Source organism: Anguilla anguilla, chromosome 4 (genome assembly GCF_013347855.1).
Source record: "Anguilla anguilla isolate fAngAng1 chromosome 4, fAngAng1.pri, whole genome shotgun sequence".
NCBI classification, from domain to species: domain Eukaryota; kingdom Metazoa; phylum Chordata; class Actinopteri; order Anguilliformes; family Anguillidae; genus Anguilla; species Anguilla anguilla.
Window position 1 is genome coordinate 51,624,803 of NC_049204.1, and position 18,352 is coordinate 51,643,154.

General features: G+C 38.4%; 1 protein-coding gene across 1 annotated transcript; it reads left to right on the top strand.

The window, feature by feature from the left end:
* Window positions 1-943: 943 nt before the first annotated feature.
* crispld1a (cysteine-rich secretory protein LCCL domain containing 1a) lies at window positions 944-16,168 on the top strand. Its single transcript, XM_035412107.1, has 15 exons — window positions 944-1,280; window positions 2,483-2,804; window positions 8,703-8,821; window positions 9,574-9,706; window positions 9,980-10,095; window positions 10,273-10,373; window positions 10,559-10,732; window positions 11,353-11,413; window positions 11,603-11,672; window positions 12,143-12,273; window positions 12,845-12,888; window positions 12,972-13,044; window positions 13,247-13,322; window positions 14,316-14,449; window positions 15,038-16,168. The coding sequence occupies exons 2-15, from the start codon at window positions 2,547-2,549 to the stop codon at window positions 15,087-15,089; spliced, it is 1,542 nt and encodes a 513-aa protein (XP_035267998.1). The 5' UTR covers window positions 944-1,280; window positions 2,483-2,546; the 3' UTR covers window positions 15,090-16,168.
* The last annotated feature ends 2,184 nt before the right edge of the window (window positions 16,169-18,352 follow it).

Consider the following 18,352-nt stretch of genomic DNA (forward strand, 5'->3'; position numbering starts at 1 on the left):
GCAGTTCCTCGCTGGGCATAATCTTATGAAACCAAAACCCAACAGTACATTCTATGAAAGAAGGATAACTTTGATAATTCCTCTCGACAATATCAGCAATGAAACATTAGTGTCAAACCAGAGAACTTCCCAAGAGGTATTAGGTGTCACACAGGCTGCTGCTGTGTTGTCTGGGTGTCATAGTCAATCTTTGATACAGGTAGGACAAAACAGAACATCCATATCTGAAGAACACTGAGGAAAGATTGAAATGTGTTTTGAGTAACTCAGCAGAAAGGGAGGGGGCAAGCAAGGCTCTTGAAGCTCTGCTGACGTATTAAAAACACTAACTGACGTGTCCTTGCATATCTCAAAGTTTTTTCTTTTTTCTTTTTCTTTTTTTTCTGCAGCATGGCAACATAACAAGTCACTGCTGCATTCTTCCAGCTGGCTATGAGCATGGCAAAGACCAGGGCCAAATCTTACTCTAGAGTTGGCAGAGATAACAAACAGCCTTGATGACACTGGGCACTGACTGAATGCACTGACCAAATCACTTTCTACTTCAAAGTTCAGTTCTACTTCAAAGGCTATTTGGCAGCATCATGGACCTCTGCTAAAAGACAGGCGATTGGGGAACTTGTGCTGTAGCCCAAGTCTGTATGTGACAACCAAAATGCCATTATTTTAACCAACAGAAGACATACAAAACTCAAATCACTTCGAATCACTAGACAACAAAGCCCCAAACGCAACTATGAAACACGAAACAAATTTGCTTCGAGTATGACATAAGACAAGTAAACTTGCTAAAGAAAGAGTTCAGAAAAAGGTTCATTTAATGTCACCATGGCACTCCATGGTTTGCGTTGGTTAGGCTACCCCAGACGGGAGCCAGTGGGTTGTCCCCAATAGTGAAACCTGACCGGTAGAATAAACCAAGCATGACTTCGGAGAGGAGTGGTCAAAAACCTTCACGCGTCACAAAATCCAAATTTAGGATAAAAGTAAAACATGTACTTGAGCTTCTATGAGATGTGGTTTTCTGCGCGAGACCACTGAATAATTCAGCGAACTTTTACAGGACACGTGGAGTGTGTGGAAGTGTATATCATAGCTTGAGGTTGTACAGGAATTGAGTGAAGAATATAAATTCCTAGGTGCATAGAAGTTTATGCCATTCAGTTTTGAAGAATTTATCTTGCATACGTGCAGACTATTACGGCAGGAGCACAGCATTGTATACCTTCATTGATAAAGGTGCAGCAAAAACACGGTTTTCTCCACGACCGAGGTGAAAGGTAATGAATATTTTCATGATTCTCATTCTGTGGAAAATGAAAATGGCAACTATCCGGATGAAAACCTCTAGCATCACCATTGTGACCAGGCACTGCAAACTACTGCCTGCACATATTGTTTAGGAGTAGGCTATGCCATTCTGTTAAAATAAACTATATGTGCACAATCTTTCAGCTAAATTTCATCAATTGTGAAATAGCCTATACTGCAAGCGTAACCCAGAAACGCCCATTTCATAATCTCGATTCTGTAATGTGCTGTACTAGTAATAAAGCAAATATCCAGAAGCTATACTCTATCGTGCCAGTTGCTATTTTTTTTCACCCACACATCAATTATCGAATAATTTCCAGCTTTAAGTTTGGTTTGTTTTCACGGTGTTTGTCACGGTGTGGTCGTATATTTCATAAACTGTGATTATTATGAAACACATTTCAGAAAGCTTTAAGTTTTAAGATTAGTAGCCTAGCAAGAATGCGTTTTGTAAAGCTTGTCGGTTTTGCAAGTTTTCAACATATATTCTCCTCTGATGCTGTTTTTATTATCATTTATATTTTATTTTTTAAATACATTTTTTTTTTTTTGTAAAGTTAACATTACTTATTGATTTAAAATGGGCCTTTCGTGCCTTCTTGATGGTAGCCTATGGCACTTCTGCATATCCTAGTCTAACACTGACATTCCCAGTTCTGCCGTTCTGTATAACTGCATCAGCTAAGTGATTGTACTGTAATTGCAAGTAGTATTTTAGATAAATTACGAATTGCAGTCCAAAGCTGCAGTAATATTGGCTAATGCTGTTTGCAAGTGATGTTCTTTCTCAGCGGTGTCTGTTTTAGTTTTGATTATCCCGGTAGAATAGTAGGCTACACGGTGTAAATGAATACAGCAGTTAACAGCTTTTCCCATTCGGCTTAGATTCATTAAGTAATTACGTCCATATGGGAAGAAAAGCATCATCACTGGATGAAATAACCTGGAGTGTAAAATGAAGCTGTAAAATTTCTGGCAGGGAACAAACAGTGACACTGCTTGATACAAACAGAGTACAGCATAATAGTGATGTCTATTCTGTGTACAAATGAATGTAGGACTGTATCCCCTCTGAAGCCACAGGTTTATTTTTTACAATATTGTAAGTTATTTAGCAAATTTAATGTACGTTAGCACCCTGACCAATCACTGCATTTTCCCCCAACAGACTCAAAAAAAGAGAAAAACCTTGTCTGGGAGTTGATACCAGGGGACTTACACAGTCGTTCAACATGAAGTGTGCATCTCAGGAATGGCTGAGAGGGATGGCACTGCTATTTTTATCCCGCACAGTTGTCTCAATGGCTATCCCGAATTCTACACATTTGGAGTCAATGTTAGAAAAGTACATGGATGAAGATGGAGAATGGTGGGCTTCCAAACAGAGGGGGAAAAGGGCCATCGCTGAAAGTGACATGCAAGCCATCCTTGATTTGCATAATAAGCTCAGGGGTCAAGTCTATCCGCAGGCTTCAAATATGGAGTACATGGTAAGAACAGGGTATAAAATAGCCCGATGTCTTTTTACTTAACGTTTTTTTCCACAGGTTCAGTACTTTTTTCTTTCTGAATTATGTTTTTGTTCCTGGTGTAGTCTCTTCTGTTTTGCCTTGTGTGGAACCGTTTGTAACATTATCGTGAAAACGTTGCACGTGATCCCAGACCATTTGTTTTAACAGGTGCTCTCCTTGCATGCAAAGATTATAGCTATAATGAGGACATCTGTATCTTTGCTTTTAATATGGAAAAAATAACATGACCGAAATACATGCTAGCAAGAAAGATCTCTCAGCAATGCTCATAAATCGTAAAGATGGGTCATTGATAGACACTGTATTAATATCACAGTCAACTTGATTATTTTCACCCTAGGATCATGCAGAACAGATACTGTATATAAGAACAGTTAGAAGAATGTTAGAAATTTTATGTAAAGTTAAATAAACATTCTTAGAATAATCGGTGAGGCGTGTCATTATACAACTGAGTTGTTCTTTTATTTCATGCAATTCAGAGAGGAAGTGTCTCTCATACTGCCAGCTTCGTGCTTCAGAAAAAAAAAAAAAACTGCTGATGCGGCAAATGTCCACTAATACAGATCATATTACAGCGTGCTGACTCTTTTAGCTTGAGGGGTACCCCTGGGGAAAATATGGAAAGGTATGCAAGTAGGGAACTGGAGGAAAAGTTAGGAGTGGGTAGAAAAGAGGGTCACATTAGGATATGAAGGAAGAGCATCAGATTTACTTAGTACATATCTTCTCTTCCCTCTCAGCCAACACATGTGAAGGAAAGCATCTCAGCATAAAATCAGTCATTTGTAAAGTGCTTAAAAACATATGAATTCATATATTGATTTTCCTTTAACTGCATGCTGACAGGCTGGAATCAGCATTTTATCGCTATTATTAAAGAATACAGTTTGGGAAATTAAAATGTTTGATATAAAGATCTCAAAGGGCAAGTTAAAATTTGCATTTAAAAAAATTGTTCTTGGTCAGTGTGAACATTAAAGACATTTTTCAAATGCTATCTTCAAATACATCTAACATTCAGCACATCATGCTAACTGTGTGTCATGGCTGTTTGTCTATAGCTATGCAAAATATTGTCATAACACCTAAATGTAGCGTATCTTTTGGGGGTGTTGCTAGACCATGATCAAATTTTTACATTTATTGTTCACATGTGCTTATCCAGATGTGTGACACGTATTTTTTAGTTTTCTTTTGGTGCTCTAAATAATCACTAAGCAAGGTTCCGGTATATATGACCACAGTTGGGGTGGAGTGTGAAAGGATATTATCAAAAAATCCATACGAGGGCCATCTGGGTAGTGTCGAGGTATAAGCACCGGCTTGGGTAAACGTTCCTACGAACACAATTGGCATTGTTCGTGGGTGGGAAGCTGGTGAGGGTATGAGTCCTGATCGTTGCATTGGTGACTCCTACTGGTTGGTCGGGGTGCCTGTTCAGCAGGAAGGGGATCTGGGGGAGATAGCATGAACCTCCACACGCAAGTGAAACTCCTGGATGTCAGGTGAAAAGAAGCGGCTGGCGACTCCACATGTATCGGAGGCTGGCACGTGGTAGTCTACACCCTCCCCAGACCGACAGAGTCTGTCGACCAAGACTGTGATACACACGGGGAATTGGTATAAGGACTAAATTGGGGAGAAAATGGGAGGAAAAAAAAAAACATTTTTGCAAGTTTTAGGTGAATCTGGTTGTTAATGAATGTAGCCCCAGTAATAATAGTATAAGAATATTCATTTTAGGACTTCTGTTTAAATATTAAAATTGAAATATATTCTTATTTGTCACTTTTCTTCTATTAACAAACATACAGCAACTATGGTGGTCATTGTAACAACCACTGGTTCTATATTAGGACAGTAAGCATAGGATCAACAGGAGCACAGGTAGTCTACTGGCAATTATAGCTCTGCTCTATACTATCTATCCTGAAATAAAGTAGTATGTCAACCACATTAACCTAAGAAATCTATGTCTATTTGTGGATTTTTGGTTCTAAATATGACTTTTATGCTATTATTGTAGCTAGCATTACAAAGTGGGACATCGTGAAAACATTTAGAATCAAGTTAATTAAAATTCCTCCAGAGGTGAAGGGCTATTGCAGTACTAACTAAGTGTGTTCATAAAATAGCATTTAAAGGGGGCTGCTGGGTGGCTCATCCGGTAAAGGCACTAATCTTGTTCATGTGCACAGATGAGCCCCATGGTCCAGATCAGGTCAAATGAATTCATTTGGGCATTGTGTATTTTTTTTAGTGGAAGTGGAATGGCCAAATAAAGATAAAGAATGTTATGTCAGGTTATGGTATATTTATGAGACAGTTAAAGCTTATGGGCTTCAAGGTTGAGTCAATACATATGCTTGACTAATTAAAATGGACACACCACTGGTGAGTCAGGCAAGGTTAGTGTCTACTTGCAGTTTTACTCCAGGAATTTACTGGTATGTCTGTGTTGAACTGCGGTCACAGTGCTGTGTAATATCAATACTTTTCAGTGGTTTTACTTCTCTTGTGAAATTCACAGAACATAAGGCTATTTGCTATACGTAATGATGATCAAAATCATGGACATGTTCAGTCCTAGCACATATTAGACCTCAGTTATTCAATCCTAATGATTCTATCTTGTTTTTCAGCATATACAAGAACACTACAATAATTGGAACACATTTGAAGCACTCAATTGTGGTTATATTCCACAGAACTGACAATTTATTGTCTTCTTGATATTTCTTTAAATTTCTAAAACCAATTATAACCATTAACCAATTTTAATAAACCCATTATATGAAACACTATTGGATTTTTGTGACCTTCTCGGCAGATAAGGACAGGGTTGGCGTGTATCCTGCAATCATTAATATTCATATTCTGGCTTAGGTTGCCTGCACAAACGTGGCAAGAGCATCGTTTACAAGTAGAAAGGATTTCAGAGATCTTAGCACTTTAATGACGTACATTGTACCCAGCTGACCCCTCCCACTGAAAACCTGCCATTAACAAAGGGGGAAAGCAAGCCAATCTCGGCACAGGCTTTTCTAGGTTTTTTTTTTTTTTTTTCGCAAGAATCATTTAAAATATTCCTGTGCCATTTGTGAATGCAAACAGTACAAACAACGAATCAGGGAAGAATTCACAGATTTCATTCATTTCCTGGCCCTTTAAGAACTCCTGGCAACAGGACTTAAATGACAAATTCTTGGTTTAGATTACACAGGCAGGTCATTCCTCTCATTGCAATAACTTCTGTTGTTGAACATTGAATCGTTAAGGGTAGCCTTGGAAGATATAACCTGGCACTGCATTGGCTTAAATACACTAAGTCGACACTTTTGAAGCCAATTGCTTTGTTAATTCCTAGTTGTTTATCAATTATTGTCCTGCTCTTGGTAAGGCTACATATTTCAACACAGCAATAAGTAAGTAAGTAAGTAAGTAAATAAATAAATAAATACCACATTATTGTGCAAGTGAACACAGCAGGTTTTTGTCAGCGCTGTGGGAAAGGGACTTGGGTGTCTGGATAGTCAACATGTCCACACATCAGCAGCCTCTCTCTGGTACGTGACCCTCGACAGGAAGGCTCAGTTCAGGGGGGAAGTGTATCCTTTTGCACTTCTGCGGAATGTAGCCAGATGACAAAAACAACTGCTAATGAGGTGCTAAGCTAAATAAACAATGCAGAGCAAATGACGTGGAAGGTATTTTGGAGCACTACATTCTCCAACGTAGGCTGTTCTCTGAATTAGCCAGACCCGGTCTGGGAGTTTGAGTAGGTCATTTATGAGGAGGAAACCTTCCCTGTTATTGCTGTGTAAAGAAAAATAGTAATAATAGTTTGATGTTGCTACAGCACTTTGACAAGTGGGTTCTTTACAGCATAGGAAGATGGCTGCTCTCATTGCAAGCACGGCTGTTGGATTTGAATTAGGATAGTTGAATTAGTTTAACAGGTCACAGAGCAACTGGGATTTATGCATGAAGATGCTTGTTTATCCTTTTTCTGAAGGCTCACACCAGGCTCCTGTTGATTTAAACAAGAGCAAGAAAATGTACAATCCATATATGATACAACTATAAAACCTACAGGAATAAATTCAATCAGATCATTGATTGAAACGGACATATTTGGCAAGAATTTCTGTACAGAAAATGTTCATTTTGAGAGAAGTAGTTTATGCAGGTTTGTATCTAGTGTTCCAATTGCCATTACAGAGGGTTTCATGTGAGCTCTTGTGTTCAATTTAAGCAAATCCCTGGATTACTCTGCACTGGTGGAAAAGCAATTTTGGAACAGAATACTACACAGAAAACATTAACCCTTGTGATTGATTCATAGATCAAGAAAAACATTTTTTAATGTAAAATGTAATGATGTTGTATGTTCTTTGATTTTCCTCACTGCACATCAATCATCATTGGATTCAGGTAAAAACTGACAGCAAAAATACTTGCTTGGAAAATATACAGTGAAAGAATTGTTAGCATCAGCAGTCTTGTTTAGCTGACAATTACTTGACTGAGTCATTGTGGTGATTTAAGCTTATTTTGGCAAAGCACAGCTGGGCATGTTGGAAGGTTTACAATGGCTGCTATGCCCTGTTTTGCCAAAACTATTAAATAACATTCCAAGAAATCATTTTAAAAACAGTGAATTGGAAAATTAAATTGCAACCCAACCAGCCCCCTACTGCCAGATGTGCATTTTCGGATTAACTTCTAAAACAGGGAACTAAGCTATTTTACGGGGCTGTCGGTTGGAATTTGAAAATATCTATGGCCCCTGGGTTGAAGTCCTGGTCTGTCCACCACATCAGATTAGTTCATATATTTCCAGCTTGCGGATTGCATGTTTCACATGCATTTATGTAAGTGCATTTACTGTATACACTAGATCTCTCAAAGCAAAAAGAAAGTGCCACTTCCTTATTTTTTGTTAAAGAAATAAAATGTAGGCCAACAATGTCACAAACTGTAGTTACAGCCTGCCGTGCTCTAACTGGAAGTATTTTTTCCTCCCTACCTGAACCAAACTAAGAGAGGGCATAACAGTAAAGCAAGTGGAATACAATGGTTTCCAGAGGCATATGGAAAAAATTACAACAGGCCAGCAGGTTGTGGTTGGATTTTTTTTTTTTTTTTCAAAATTACCATCATCTCCAGAGAAAATAAGCCAACATCCAGCACAGGAGAAACACTCTGATGTTATTCTTTAAACAAACACTATTTTACGACACTACAAATGTAATTTGTGTGTAATTCAATTTCTCTTGTCCATAGTCAGAAATGCCCTAATGGACCATTTTATAAACTTGATTTGACCCACAATTCATTGTTTTACTTGAGGATTGGCTGAGTTGAATTCTAGCATGTTGTTTCACAGAAGGCTTAAAAATGGAATGGAAACAAAGATCTAAAGTAATGTCTGGACTTCCAAGCATCGTGTCCTGCGACGTATAGGCTAACGGCAGCAAGTGGTTTTGTAATATTCTTTTTCGTATTGAATGTAGAAGAACCCCAGACTAATTACACTAATTTTATGTTGATCGATCCATTGATTACACTAGAAACAGCCCAAACTAGCCTTTTGACCCAGGCACATTCTGCATCATTCAAGAAACATTAATGTGCCAGCCATTTGTTTAGTAATATTAGTTTAGGCGTACAGATTCTGTGAAGCTGTGCAGCCATACAGCTGTCATTTGGACACACAGTTGGGATCACAGGCTATGAATCTTCACTAGATACTAGACTAGATACCCTCCAGTTTGACTTAAAGGATCATTGTGAAGAAGTGCATCAAATGAATCTGTCTGCAAAACTTGGATTATTTTATCCCACACGCAGGTTTGGGATACTGAGCTGGAGCGCTCTGCAGAAGCTTGGGCAGAAACATGCTTGTGGGAACATGGCCCTGAAGGCCTTCTTCCTCATATTGGACAGAATCTCGGGGTGCACTATGGCAGGTGTGTATGATTCTCAGTTTGGAAACTATAACAAACTCACTGCAGCAATAGGTGTGATGCCGGCGATTACCAGTTTAAATCTTTTGTGTTCTGTGTCCATGAATGAGGTATCAATTAAGTATGTTGGTTGTCAAAACAAATATACCATGTAAAACCAATCACCTTACAGCACCATGACCACGAAAACAAACCACCGGCGAACATGTTGCCGAACACTGTTGTCAGTATACTCAATACAAACTCCAAACTCCAAACAAACAAATGTTCTTCATGTTATGTCACTTCATCCCGCAGGGGGGCACATTAACTTATCGCACAGATTTTTCCAAGTTGCTTTGCACAGCTCTAGGTCATTGACACCCAAGTCAATGGAAATTTTGTGCCAGGAATTGAACGCATTTCTTTAAAATCTCTACGTATCTACGTATACTTGCATGAGTTTGTTCTAAAGTATTAACTTCCAAGGTAGAGTATTCCAGTCATGCTCGCAGAAGTGGTGTCCTATCCAATTGGTTCACCATGATAGAAGAATCAAATCGAATAAAGTTTGACCAAACGATCAAATAAGATGGACCGAATGTTCTAACACACACCACACAATATGAACTCAAAACACTGCGTCTTTTTGTTCGTACTGGAAGCTTTAGATGACGAACTCCTGATGTATTTTTTGTTGAGTTTCTGATTAATGAAGCTGTCTAATGAAAATGATGTCAGAGATGAAATACCCAAAAATTGATTTTTCATTCCAGATACCGGCCCCCTACATCTCATGTTCAGTCTTGGTATAATGAAGTGAAATACTATAGTTATCCATACCCACAAGAGTGTAATCCGCACTGTCCCTTCCGCTGTTCTGGGCCAATCTGCACTCATTACACACAGGTAAATGAAAATCACAGTGCCTTGATCTAGATGTATACTCTGTTTGTGTAGTCTGTGTATTTACCTCTGTAAGGAGTCCCAAGTACAATATTGGATCACATAACATTATGGTTTCGTATTGTGCAAAAAGAGGTAGTACATTTTAATGGTATATTTTCAAAATCAGACTTTTTATTACCCTGAGAAGGATCTTGGTACCTAATGTTTGATCATTTCCTTCAAACTATTGGTAGATAATTTGAGCTTTTGTTTCTTATTCATAATTTTGCATAGCTTGTTTGGGCAACCAGCAGTCGGATTGGTTGTGCAGTCAACTTATGTTACAACATGGACGTGTGGGGTCATGTCTTGCCTAAAGCCATTTACCTGGTTTGCAATTACTCACCAAAGTAAGTGACCAGTATATTTCTTAGATGTAATGTATATGTGTGCATACTGTATGTGTGTGTAAGTGTGAGCGTGAATATGAGTGTGCATGTGCGTGTGTGTGTGTGTATGGACTTACGAAGTTCTGCCCTATGTATCAGGTGTAATTATATGTATATTTTTTCTTTGAACCTGCATAGGGGCAATTGGTGGGGACATTCCCCATACAAACATGGCACCCCCTGCTCTGCATGCCCTCCCAGCTATGGTGGAGTCTGTAGGGAGAACCTCTGCTACAAAGGTATGACTCAGTAACAGTAAGAGAATATCCTCTGTTTCCGCTTCAATGTAATTCTGCTGGTTGCCTATTAGTGTACTTCATTTTATAAAAAACTCAAATGTCCCTTCTGTTTCTCAACCATTGGAACCAGCTGCTTTCCATTGCTTTCATAAAATTGTACTCTTCATGCTGGATTGAATTTCCAGACGATGGTGTGGATAGAACCTACCCAACAAACAGAAGAGAGGAAACAGTAGAGAGCAACTACATTGAACCTGAGGTACCAAGAACGCCAGAACCTGAACCAAGGGTTCAGGCCCCAACCGCATCTCCTAATGAGGACCTGGAGAAGAACGAGGTGGTGACCTCGCAGCAGATGTGTAAGACTTAATCCATGTATTTGTACAGGCTATCGTTTCATCTCAAAAGGGAGACGGAGTGGCAAAGTATCCGAAGCCAGCCGTGTCCATTTCTCAAAACGAGTCCAAGCCTAGAGTGGACGAAGGTTTTCAATGGGCTCTAGTGTTGACAAAGAAAAAAAAAAGCACGGCTAACCAAAGGAAGTGTTTTCTATTTGCACAGAAGTGTGTTGAGGTTCCGCAGGCCCTTTCTGTCAAGTTACTGATTTGGCATGGCAGGTTTTTTGTATTATATTTTATATTGTGAGCCGATCTGGCTGGCAGGGAGGTTTTCTTCTATTTTAATAGTGATCTACTCAGTGTATGTTTACTTTGGAGAAGGCAAAGGCTTGTGGGTTTGAAATTGCTTCCTCTGGTGAAAGGGGGCCCAGGCTGAAAGCTGAGAAACCCTGCTGTGACCATGCTGAACTCTTTAGATGGAATTCCTGAGCTGGCTCGCAAAGCCCCCCATGCTCCCCTGTCTGTTGCTCAACGGCACGATATTGAAAGATGGTTCAAAACATCCCTTTGTGTGATTCTGATATGCACCACTGGTGTTTCATTGAAGGCCATCAGTGATTGTTTTGTTCTTTTTTTTCCAGCTCAGCTTGTAACATGTGAGACGAAGCTACGTGATAAATGTAAAGGGACAACTTGTAATAGGTGAGAAAAACACACTGCAAACACTCACTTATACACTGTAGAACAGTATAAATCTGCACGTTATTTTAATGTTAATATTTTAAGTAATTATTGATTTTATTAGTGCATGTCATTCATTCAGAGAGGCTAACTAATTCATTGTGAACACATATCCTGAGTACTGTATGAGTTCATGTTGTTTTGGAACAGGTATGAATGTCCAGCTGGATGCTTAGACAGTGATAAAGGGAAAGTTATAGGCACGGTGTATTATGAAATGGTAAGTACTCTCCACATCTTTACAGGTGCACCTCATTTCACTTTTGTCTTTTATTGTGGCATTGTTGTCTTCAACAGACAAAGCTTAGTTTTGGGGAGGTGGAAGGTGACTTCAGAGATATTTGTATTGAAATGATATTTTTCAGACACGGCTGAATCGTTTTAAGTTAAGTTCAGTTAAGTTTAGAGGAACATGTATGGTGCATAGACTCTGTATCCATCACTGATCCAGTACACAGCATGAACAGGCTCCAAGGGGAAGTGCTTATTGAAAGTTCTGAGATATTTGAAATGTTTGGTGGTTAATGTCATCCATAAATGTTTCATCAAAATGAGTAACGTGCTGTAGCCTTATCTCAAGGAGAATTGGGAGCACAACCTCTTTTTACATTTGCCGTGTTATTAATCAATCAGTGAGATTTATGGATGACAGCAAAGGACGATATGATTTTTCCTTTAATATTTTTACAGCAATCGAGCATTTGCAGAGCCGGTTTGCATTATGGAGTAATTGACAATGAAGGAGGCTGGCTGGATGTCACAAGACAAGGCCGAAAGGAGTACTTCATCAAATCCAACAAAAATGGAGTTCAGTCTTTAGGGTAATGGCGGCTGTGGCCTGTATCCTGTTGACTTTTTGTCTTGAAATGAAATACAATTGTTAGCTTTTTATTTCTGAAACATTGTTTGGCAGCAGTCATCAATGGTAAATGGTAAATGGACTGCATTTATATATCGCTTTTATCCAAAGCGCTTTACAATTGATGCCTCTCATTCGCCAGAGCAGTTAGGGGTTAGAGGTTAGGTGTCTTGCTCAAGGACACTTCGACATGCCCAGGGCGGGGTTTGAACCGGCAACCCTCCGACTGCCAGACAATCGGTCTTATCTCCTGAGCTATGTCGCCCCAGCTATGGTAACTTGCTAGATTGTGTTTTCTGAAGGAAAAGCAAAGGACATACATTTAGGTCTTGCATCTTTTCCACATACAGTACAGTATTTGCATTGGTAAATTGATACATTTGACATATTAATTCATGTGTACTGTATGTTGTCCAAGGGCATATTCATCTGCAATGGGCCAATTTCATTGTATACAACTTTATTGATTGTTTAATCATTTAATTTAATTCACTGAATTTAAATGCTTTTGTGTTTGCTGTTTTCATCTACAGAAAGTACCTGAGTGCAAATGCATTTACAGTATCAAAAGTGACAGGTGAGTCCAATTTAAATCTTAGTCACTCAGTGTGTCGCATTGAATACAGTCAGCATATTGATAGCCAACTCCCTCTCTTTCAGTAAAAGCTATCACGTGTCAGACTACAGTTGCAGAATTGTGTCCATACCAAAAGCCTGCCAGTCACTGTCCAAGGTAAACACATAACTGACTCCTCACCAGCTCTTTATCGCTTAGAAAAAGTCGGTGAACTCAAATCCAGCTGCATTGAACTGCTTTCCAGGTTGATTAATAAAATGCAAAGCTGTAAATGGCACCATTGAGGAAACCTCTACAGTATGTCAAACTGTCATACTAGCGTACATGTATTGCAGCACCTCCCTTTGTTTCCTTTCAGGATATACTGTCCCAGCAACTGCATGCAAGAAAACCCTGACATTGCGAGGGTTATTGGAACATTAACATATGCAGATGTAAGTGCATTGGCATGCCTTTTAATTGGATTTTCTTTTTCACGCAGCACTATTTATTTATTTATTTATTTATTTATTTATTTATTTTTCAAGACACAGCAATCCAACTCAGATGTCACTTACAACTTCAGTTCACACTTAATATTCACAGAAGAGACTGGAGTAGCCCTCTTGTTTTTCTTCAGTATAATGTGAATACATGAAAATCCATATCCTAGAAACCAAAAGTACAGTAGAAATAAACGAACAAAAAACCAGAAGAGCCAAACTGAGTTGTCAGCATGTTTAGCAAAATACTTTCACCAAATAATTAATTATGTTAACAGCGGCATATTCTGTCTCCAGACCAGTCACTGTTCAAAAGTGTGAATGTGGCAATTCATTTCAGCATGGGCACCCATATTGGAAAGTTTGTCAGTCACCTAAGTTCCAAAACAGCTTGGTGGGTTCTATCACTGCACTGGACTTCAGCCTTGGCTGGTAGACTGTTATGTCTGCAGAGAACAGTGAAGTTACATGGATGTTTAAACTTGCTGTATGGTTCAGTGATGGGCAACAATACAAGATCATTTCATGCACTGTGAAATGCTGTTCTAAACTAACAGAACACATTGGAGGGGGCTTTAAAAAGCTTGAGTCTTCGTTGATGTAAATAATGAAAACAGCATGTGACCGTTTGTGACTGGAACTGGATTTACAACTCATGATTCGGTTCTAAATGTTAAACCTCCCATTGATTTTTCTTTTCCAAGTGTTATAACTTTCTGTGATTTGTGACCATGGCATTCCACCCCAAAAGTGTGTATTTAGATGTAATGATTTTAACTTTAAAATAAAATATACAGCTAAAAGAAATTTCAGATGCTGTGGTTTAGTGGGTGCTCCAATAGGTTATTTTAATGTTTTTGTCTTTAAAAAATATATTCCATCAGCGTGCAGGTACGTCATATTTGCAGTGAATTTTTACATCTCTGTTCCTCTCTGTGTTTTCAGACATCCAGTATATGTCGAGCTGCAATCCATGCTGGCATCCTTGAGAGCCAATCGGGTGGCTGGTTGGATGTGATGCCTGTGGACAACAAAAGACAATACATTGCCTCTTATCAAAATGGGATATACTCAGAAAGGTATGGAATGAAGTCTTCTGATGGAGATCAGTGCTCAGAGAAGTAGGAGCTGCTGGCATGCTGGTGGTGGTAGTGGTGGTGGTTTTAAATCTCTGCTCACCAGAGCTGGCTGGCAGGCTTGATCAGTGAATAAAGGGTTAGCTTAGTGTCAGCCCACGTGGCCAACAGAGGTGTAGTGGGGAAAGAGCTGCCTGACTCTTGCAAGCTTATGAATTTATAACCTGAAAAAAAACTGATTAGAAAAACAATACCTCCAAAGAGAGAGAGAGAGAGACCACTGTGCCACATTAGCACCCTGTCCCTGAGCACTATCAGGTACAATAGAATGTTTCAGCATGGTCCAATTTTTCAAAACTTGAGTACTTGAGTATTTGTTTGTTTTCGATAAGAAGTAAACTAAGCCATGCCCGTGTCTTTCAACTCAATGAACCCTTGAAAAAACAATAATTAAAATAAAAATATGCAAGCTCAGTTTTATCGTTGTTCTGCATCAACTTGTGTTAAATGACATTCAAAAGAAATGCTTTACTTCATTGTTTAGAACATGTTTTTCGCATAGCTGATTTTGATTATTCCTCTTCCTCCCAGCCTGCAGAATCCCCCTGGAGGCAAGGCTTTCAGAATATTCGGGGTCATTTGAGTACAGGCAGAGGACTTGTGTAATAAACCCAGCAATTGTCATTGGGTGGGCAATAATTGCAGTTCTTATTGTCAGTCCCTTTCCGCCTGGGCTGCAGTGAAAACAAGGCATCCGTCATCATTCTGATAATGTTAACTGAACAGGAAACTTGACATGTGTGGACATTGGATACAGCGCTGGCATGGGCACAGCCAACTTGATTAATCTTCATTTTCAGCAGAATCATTGCGTCAAAAAGGAATCATCATGTCAAAATTATGTCAAATGTTTCATGGATCTTCAATAATTTGTTGTAAATAAGAATGTCTTCCCGGTTATATTTGGTATATTTCTTGCTTACAAACTTCCTGCATGCAGTAGCATACAATAAAATGGGCAGTGTATAAGTAATATTGTCAATCTTAGCACTTAAATATAGGAATGCATTACATCAGTCATGTGTAATTGATGAAGCCTGTCACAAAGGCTACATGTTCAGGTCAGGCTCATATTACTGGTGCCCCTGAAAGGTGCTTAAATGTGTTTGAGGTTTTAATGATTTATGAGGCTAAGCAGTGGGAATTTATATTATGAAATATATCATTATGTTTTTATTTTTATATTTTTATGAGTAAAGTACAGTGAAAGGATGCTGCTAAGTCTAAGTTGTATTTCAGAACAGATTTAACTGCTATTACAGTCAGATTCTGCAGAAGACTGGCTGATGCTCCTGCAGGTCAGGAAGTACAATGCTAAAGAAAAGTCATTCTCAAGTTGCGTATATCCAGCATGTGGCTTCGTCATTGCTAACATTCTGGACAGTTAATTATCATATAATAAATTTGTATTATACTGTAACAACGTATCCATAGGAATGGTGTTTTTAAGAATAAATATGTATTTTGCTTGAAATTGGACGAATGCTATACTCTTATATTTGCATATTTATGTGACAGTGTTCAGCAGCTGTTTCATTTAAGTCCTAGCAGAATTTAAGATATGCATTCTTCTGGTTTCCTGAATTAGTGATATGTACTGTGTACTACCTCACATGTGTAGAATGGCCTTGTTCTATTCGCAATAAAATATTTTAAAATACATATTTTTTTATTCATGTCCGTCACAGACAAACACTGAAAGGCAATGGATAGCAGATAGATACCCTTCATATTGCATCATTAGTGTATTAACTAATATGCATGTTTTAACCTGTAACCATGATTGGCAGCAAGGGAAAGGCTAATACAATATCACCTTCAACCATTCACAGTTAGTAAATGGACTGCATTTATATAAATGGACTACATTTATATAGCGCTTTACAATTGATGCCTCTTATTCACCCATTCACACACACACTCACACACCAACGGTGAAAGGCTGCCATGCAAGGTACCAATCAGCTCGTTGGGAGCAATTAAGGGTTAGGTGTCTTGCTCAGGGACACTTCGACACACCCAGGGTGGGGGATCGAACCGGATTGAACCTCCGACTGCCAGGCAACCACACTTACCTTCTGAGCTATGTTGCCCCCAGTAGTTAGTAAGTTACTAAGGTGTGTAGCTAGGCAATTGGCTGTGCAGCCTTTTCATAAATAAAATGAAATATGTGCACAGTAGCTTAGTAAATAAAATATAAAAACTGCATTCAAGTTCTTTATATTCTTTATCATATTATTTGCTATAGTTTCTCAGTGCTAGTGTAATATATTGCGAGTTTAAAAGGTAATGCTCAAAATGTTGACCTTTATTTTTTATATTAACAGAAAACTGAGTACACTTAATAAAAGTGTTATGCAACACAATTCTTTTTTTTTTAAGAAGGTGAACTTGCACTTTGACCCAAAGCTGTTTGTCACACAGTAAAATAGCCAATAAATGTACAGTGTAAAAAGAACAATGTTACATAGTTGTTTCCTGTCTCAAAGGAGCCATCGTAATGAGGTGTTTGCTGTAGTCACTCTAGCAGGGCAGTAAATTTCCTATGACCTCTTAGGACTGAAAAATGTCTGTCCTGAACCCCCAGAAAAATAAATAATAAAATAAATGGAATAAAACACTTTCATTTGGCTGACATGAAAATTGATGATGTAAAACCCAAAATTGGCTAACAAGGAACTTCAGTATGTTGCTATTTTACAATATTTACTGTATATGCCAAAGATATTACCAGCAAACATACTTAAACACATTGGCTATTCATTTATATTTTTGGTGTCATTTTAATGGTAAATAGGCTTCTTTGCTGATGGGTTCATGCCAATGTCCCACACTGGAGGAAAACTTACCATCTTTGAATGACAAGACCAGTTCATTAACAATATGCTGCATTTCCAGTCCCCCTTTGCAGGAATCCCCTTCTTCGGGGAGTTCACACTGCACAAATACACTATACCTTAGGCATATTTGCTTTACCAATATATAACTCCATCTGTATTACCCAAAAACAATTCCTGGAATGAAGTTATTTATTAATATAGTTCATGTGTGACTCACTGGTGGTAGCATTTTGTAAATAATCAATGTTTACCATATGTTGATCCACTTCTTTATGTGTTGTTTACAAATACTATGTTGTTATGATTGCAATAAAATCTTGTCATTTGTTAGAACAAATACATTAAATTAGGTCAGAATTCTCTATGTGAAATATTCAGGTAGCTTGTTTACGCAGCTTGATTGTTTAAATTTTATTCTATACCTAAACAGTAAACAAATGTATTCCCTTGCTATTAGTAAATGTGTTAGTAAATCAACACTGCAGAATGAACAAAATACCACACAAGGCCACAGTAGATAAGAAAAAGCACCATCGAGAAGCGTGCAGAAGACGTTTTATGCCAGGATTGTTCTCTCTCTTACCCCCTTCTGACATTCTGTATTGGTGTTGTGTTACCAGGAGCTCATTTTAGCCACCACAGTTTCTGAATTATCAACACAGTGAATTTAAGAATTTGTATGTGCTCATGAAAGGGATTTCACCAATAAGAAAACATTCAGCAGCATGAAATATGAAGTTAATTGACAATAAAAATGTACAATAAGCTAAAGTGGTCAGGTTGTTCTCATTGGTGTAGCAGATTAGAAATTATCCTGTGCCTATCCAAATGTCCTGCATGCTACAGCTTACCTTAAAACACGTAGACTAAAGTGCTGAATGAAAACCAGTATTAAATTAAGGATGTCCATTATGTTAATATTAACACCAGGACAGATTTTTTCCTGGGATGTGAGGGTATTCATTGTGAGTGTTCTGGGAAATTAGATTTAAATGCAGCATCTAAT

Coding starts and splice junctions, on each gene's coding strand:
- crispld1a (XM_035412107.1), top strand. CDS start 2,547: ATGAAGTGTGCATCTCAGGAATGGCTGAGAGGGATGGCACTGCTATTT. Junction 8,822..9,573: donor CTCGGGGTGCACTATGGCAG/GTGTGTATGATT, acceptor TTTTCATTCCAG/ATACCGGCCCCCTACATCTC. Junction 10,733..11,352: donor GGTGACCTCGCAGCAGATGT/GTAAGACTTAAT, acceptor TTTTTTTTCCAG/CTCAGCTTGTAACATGTGAG.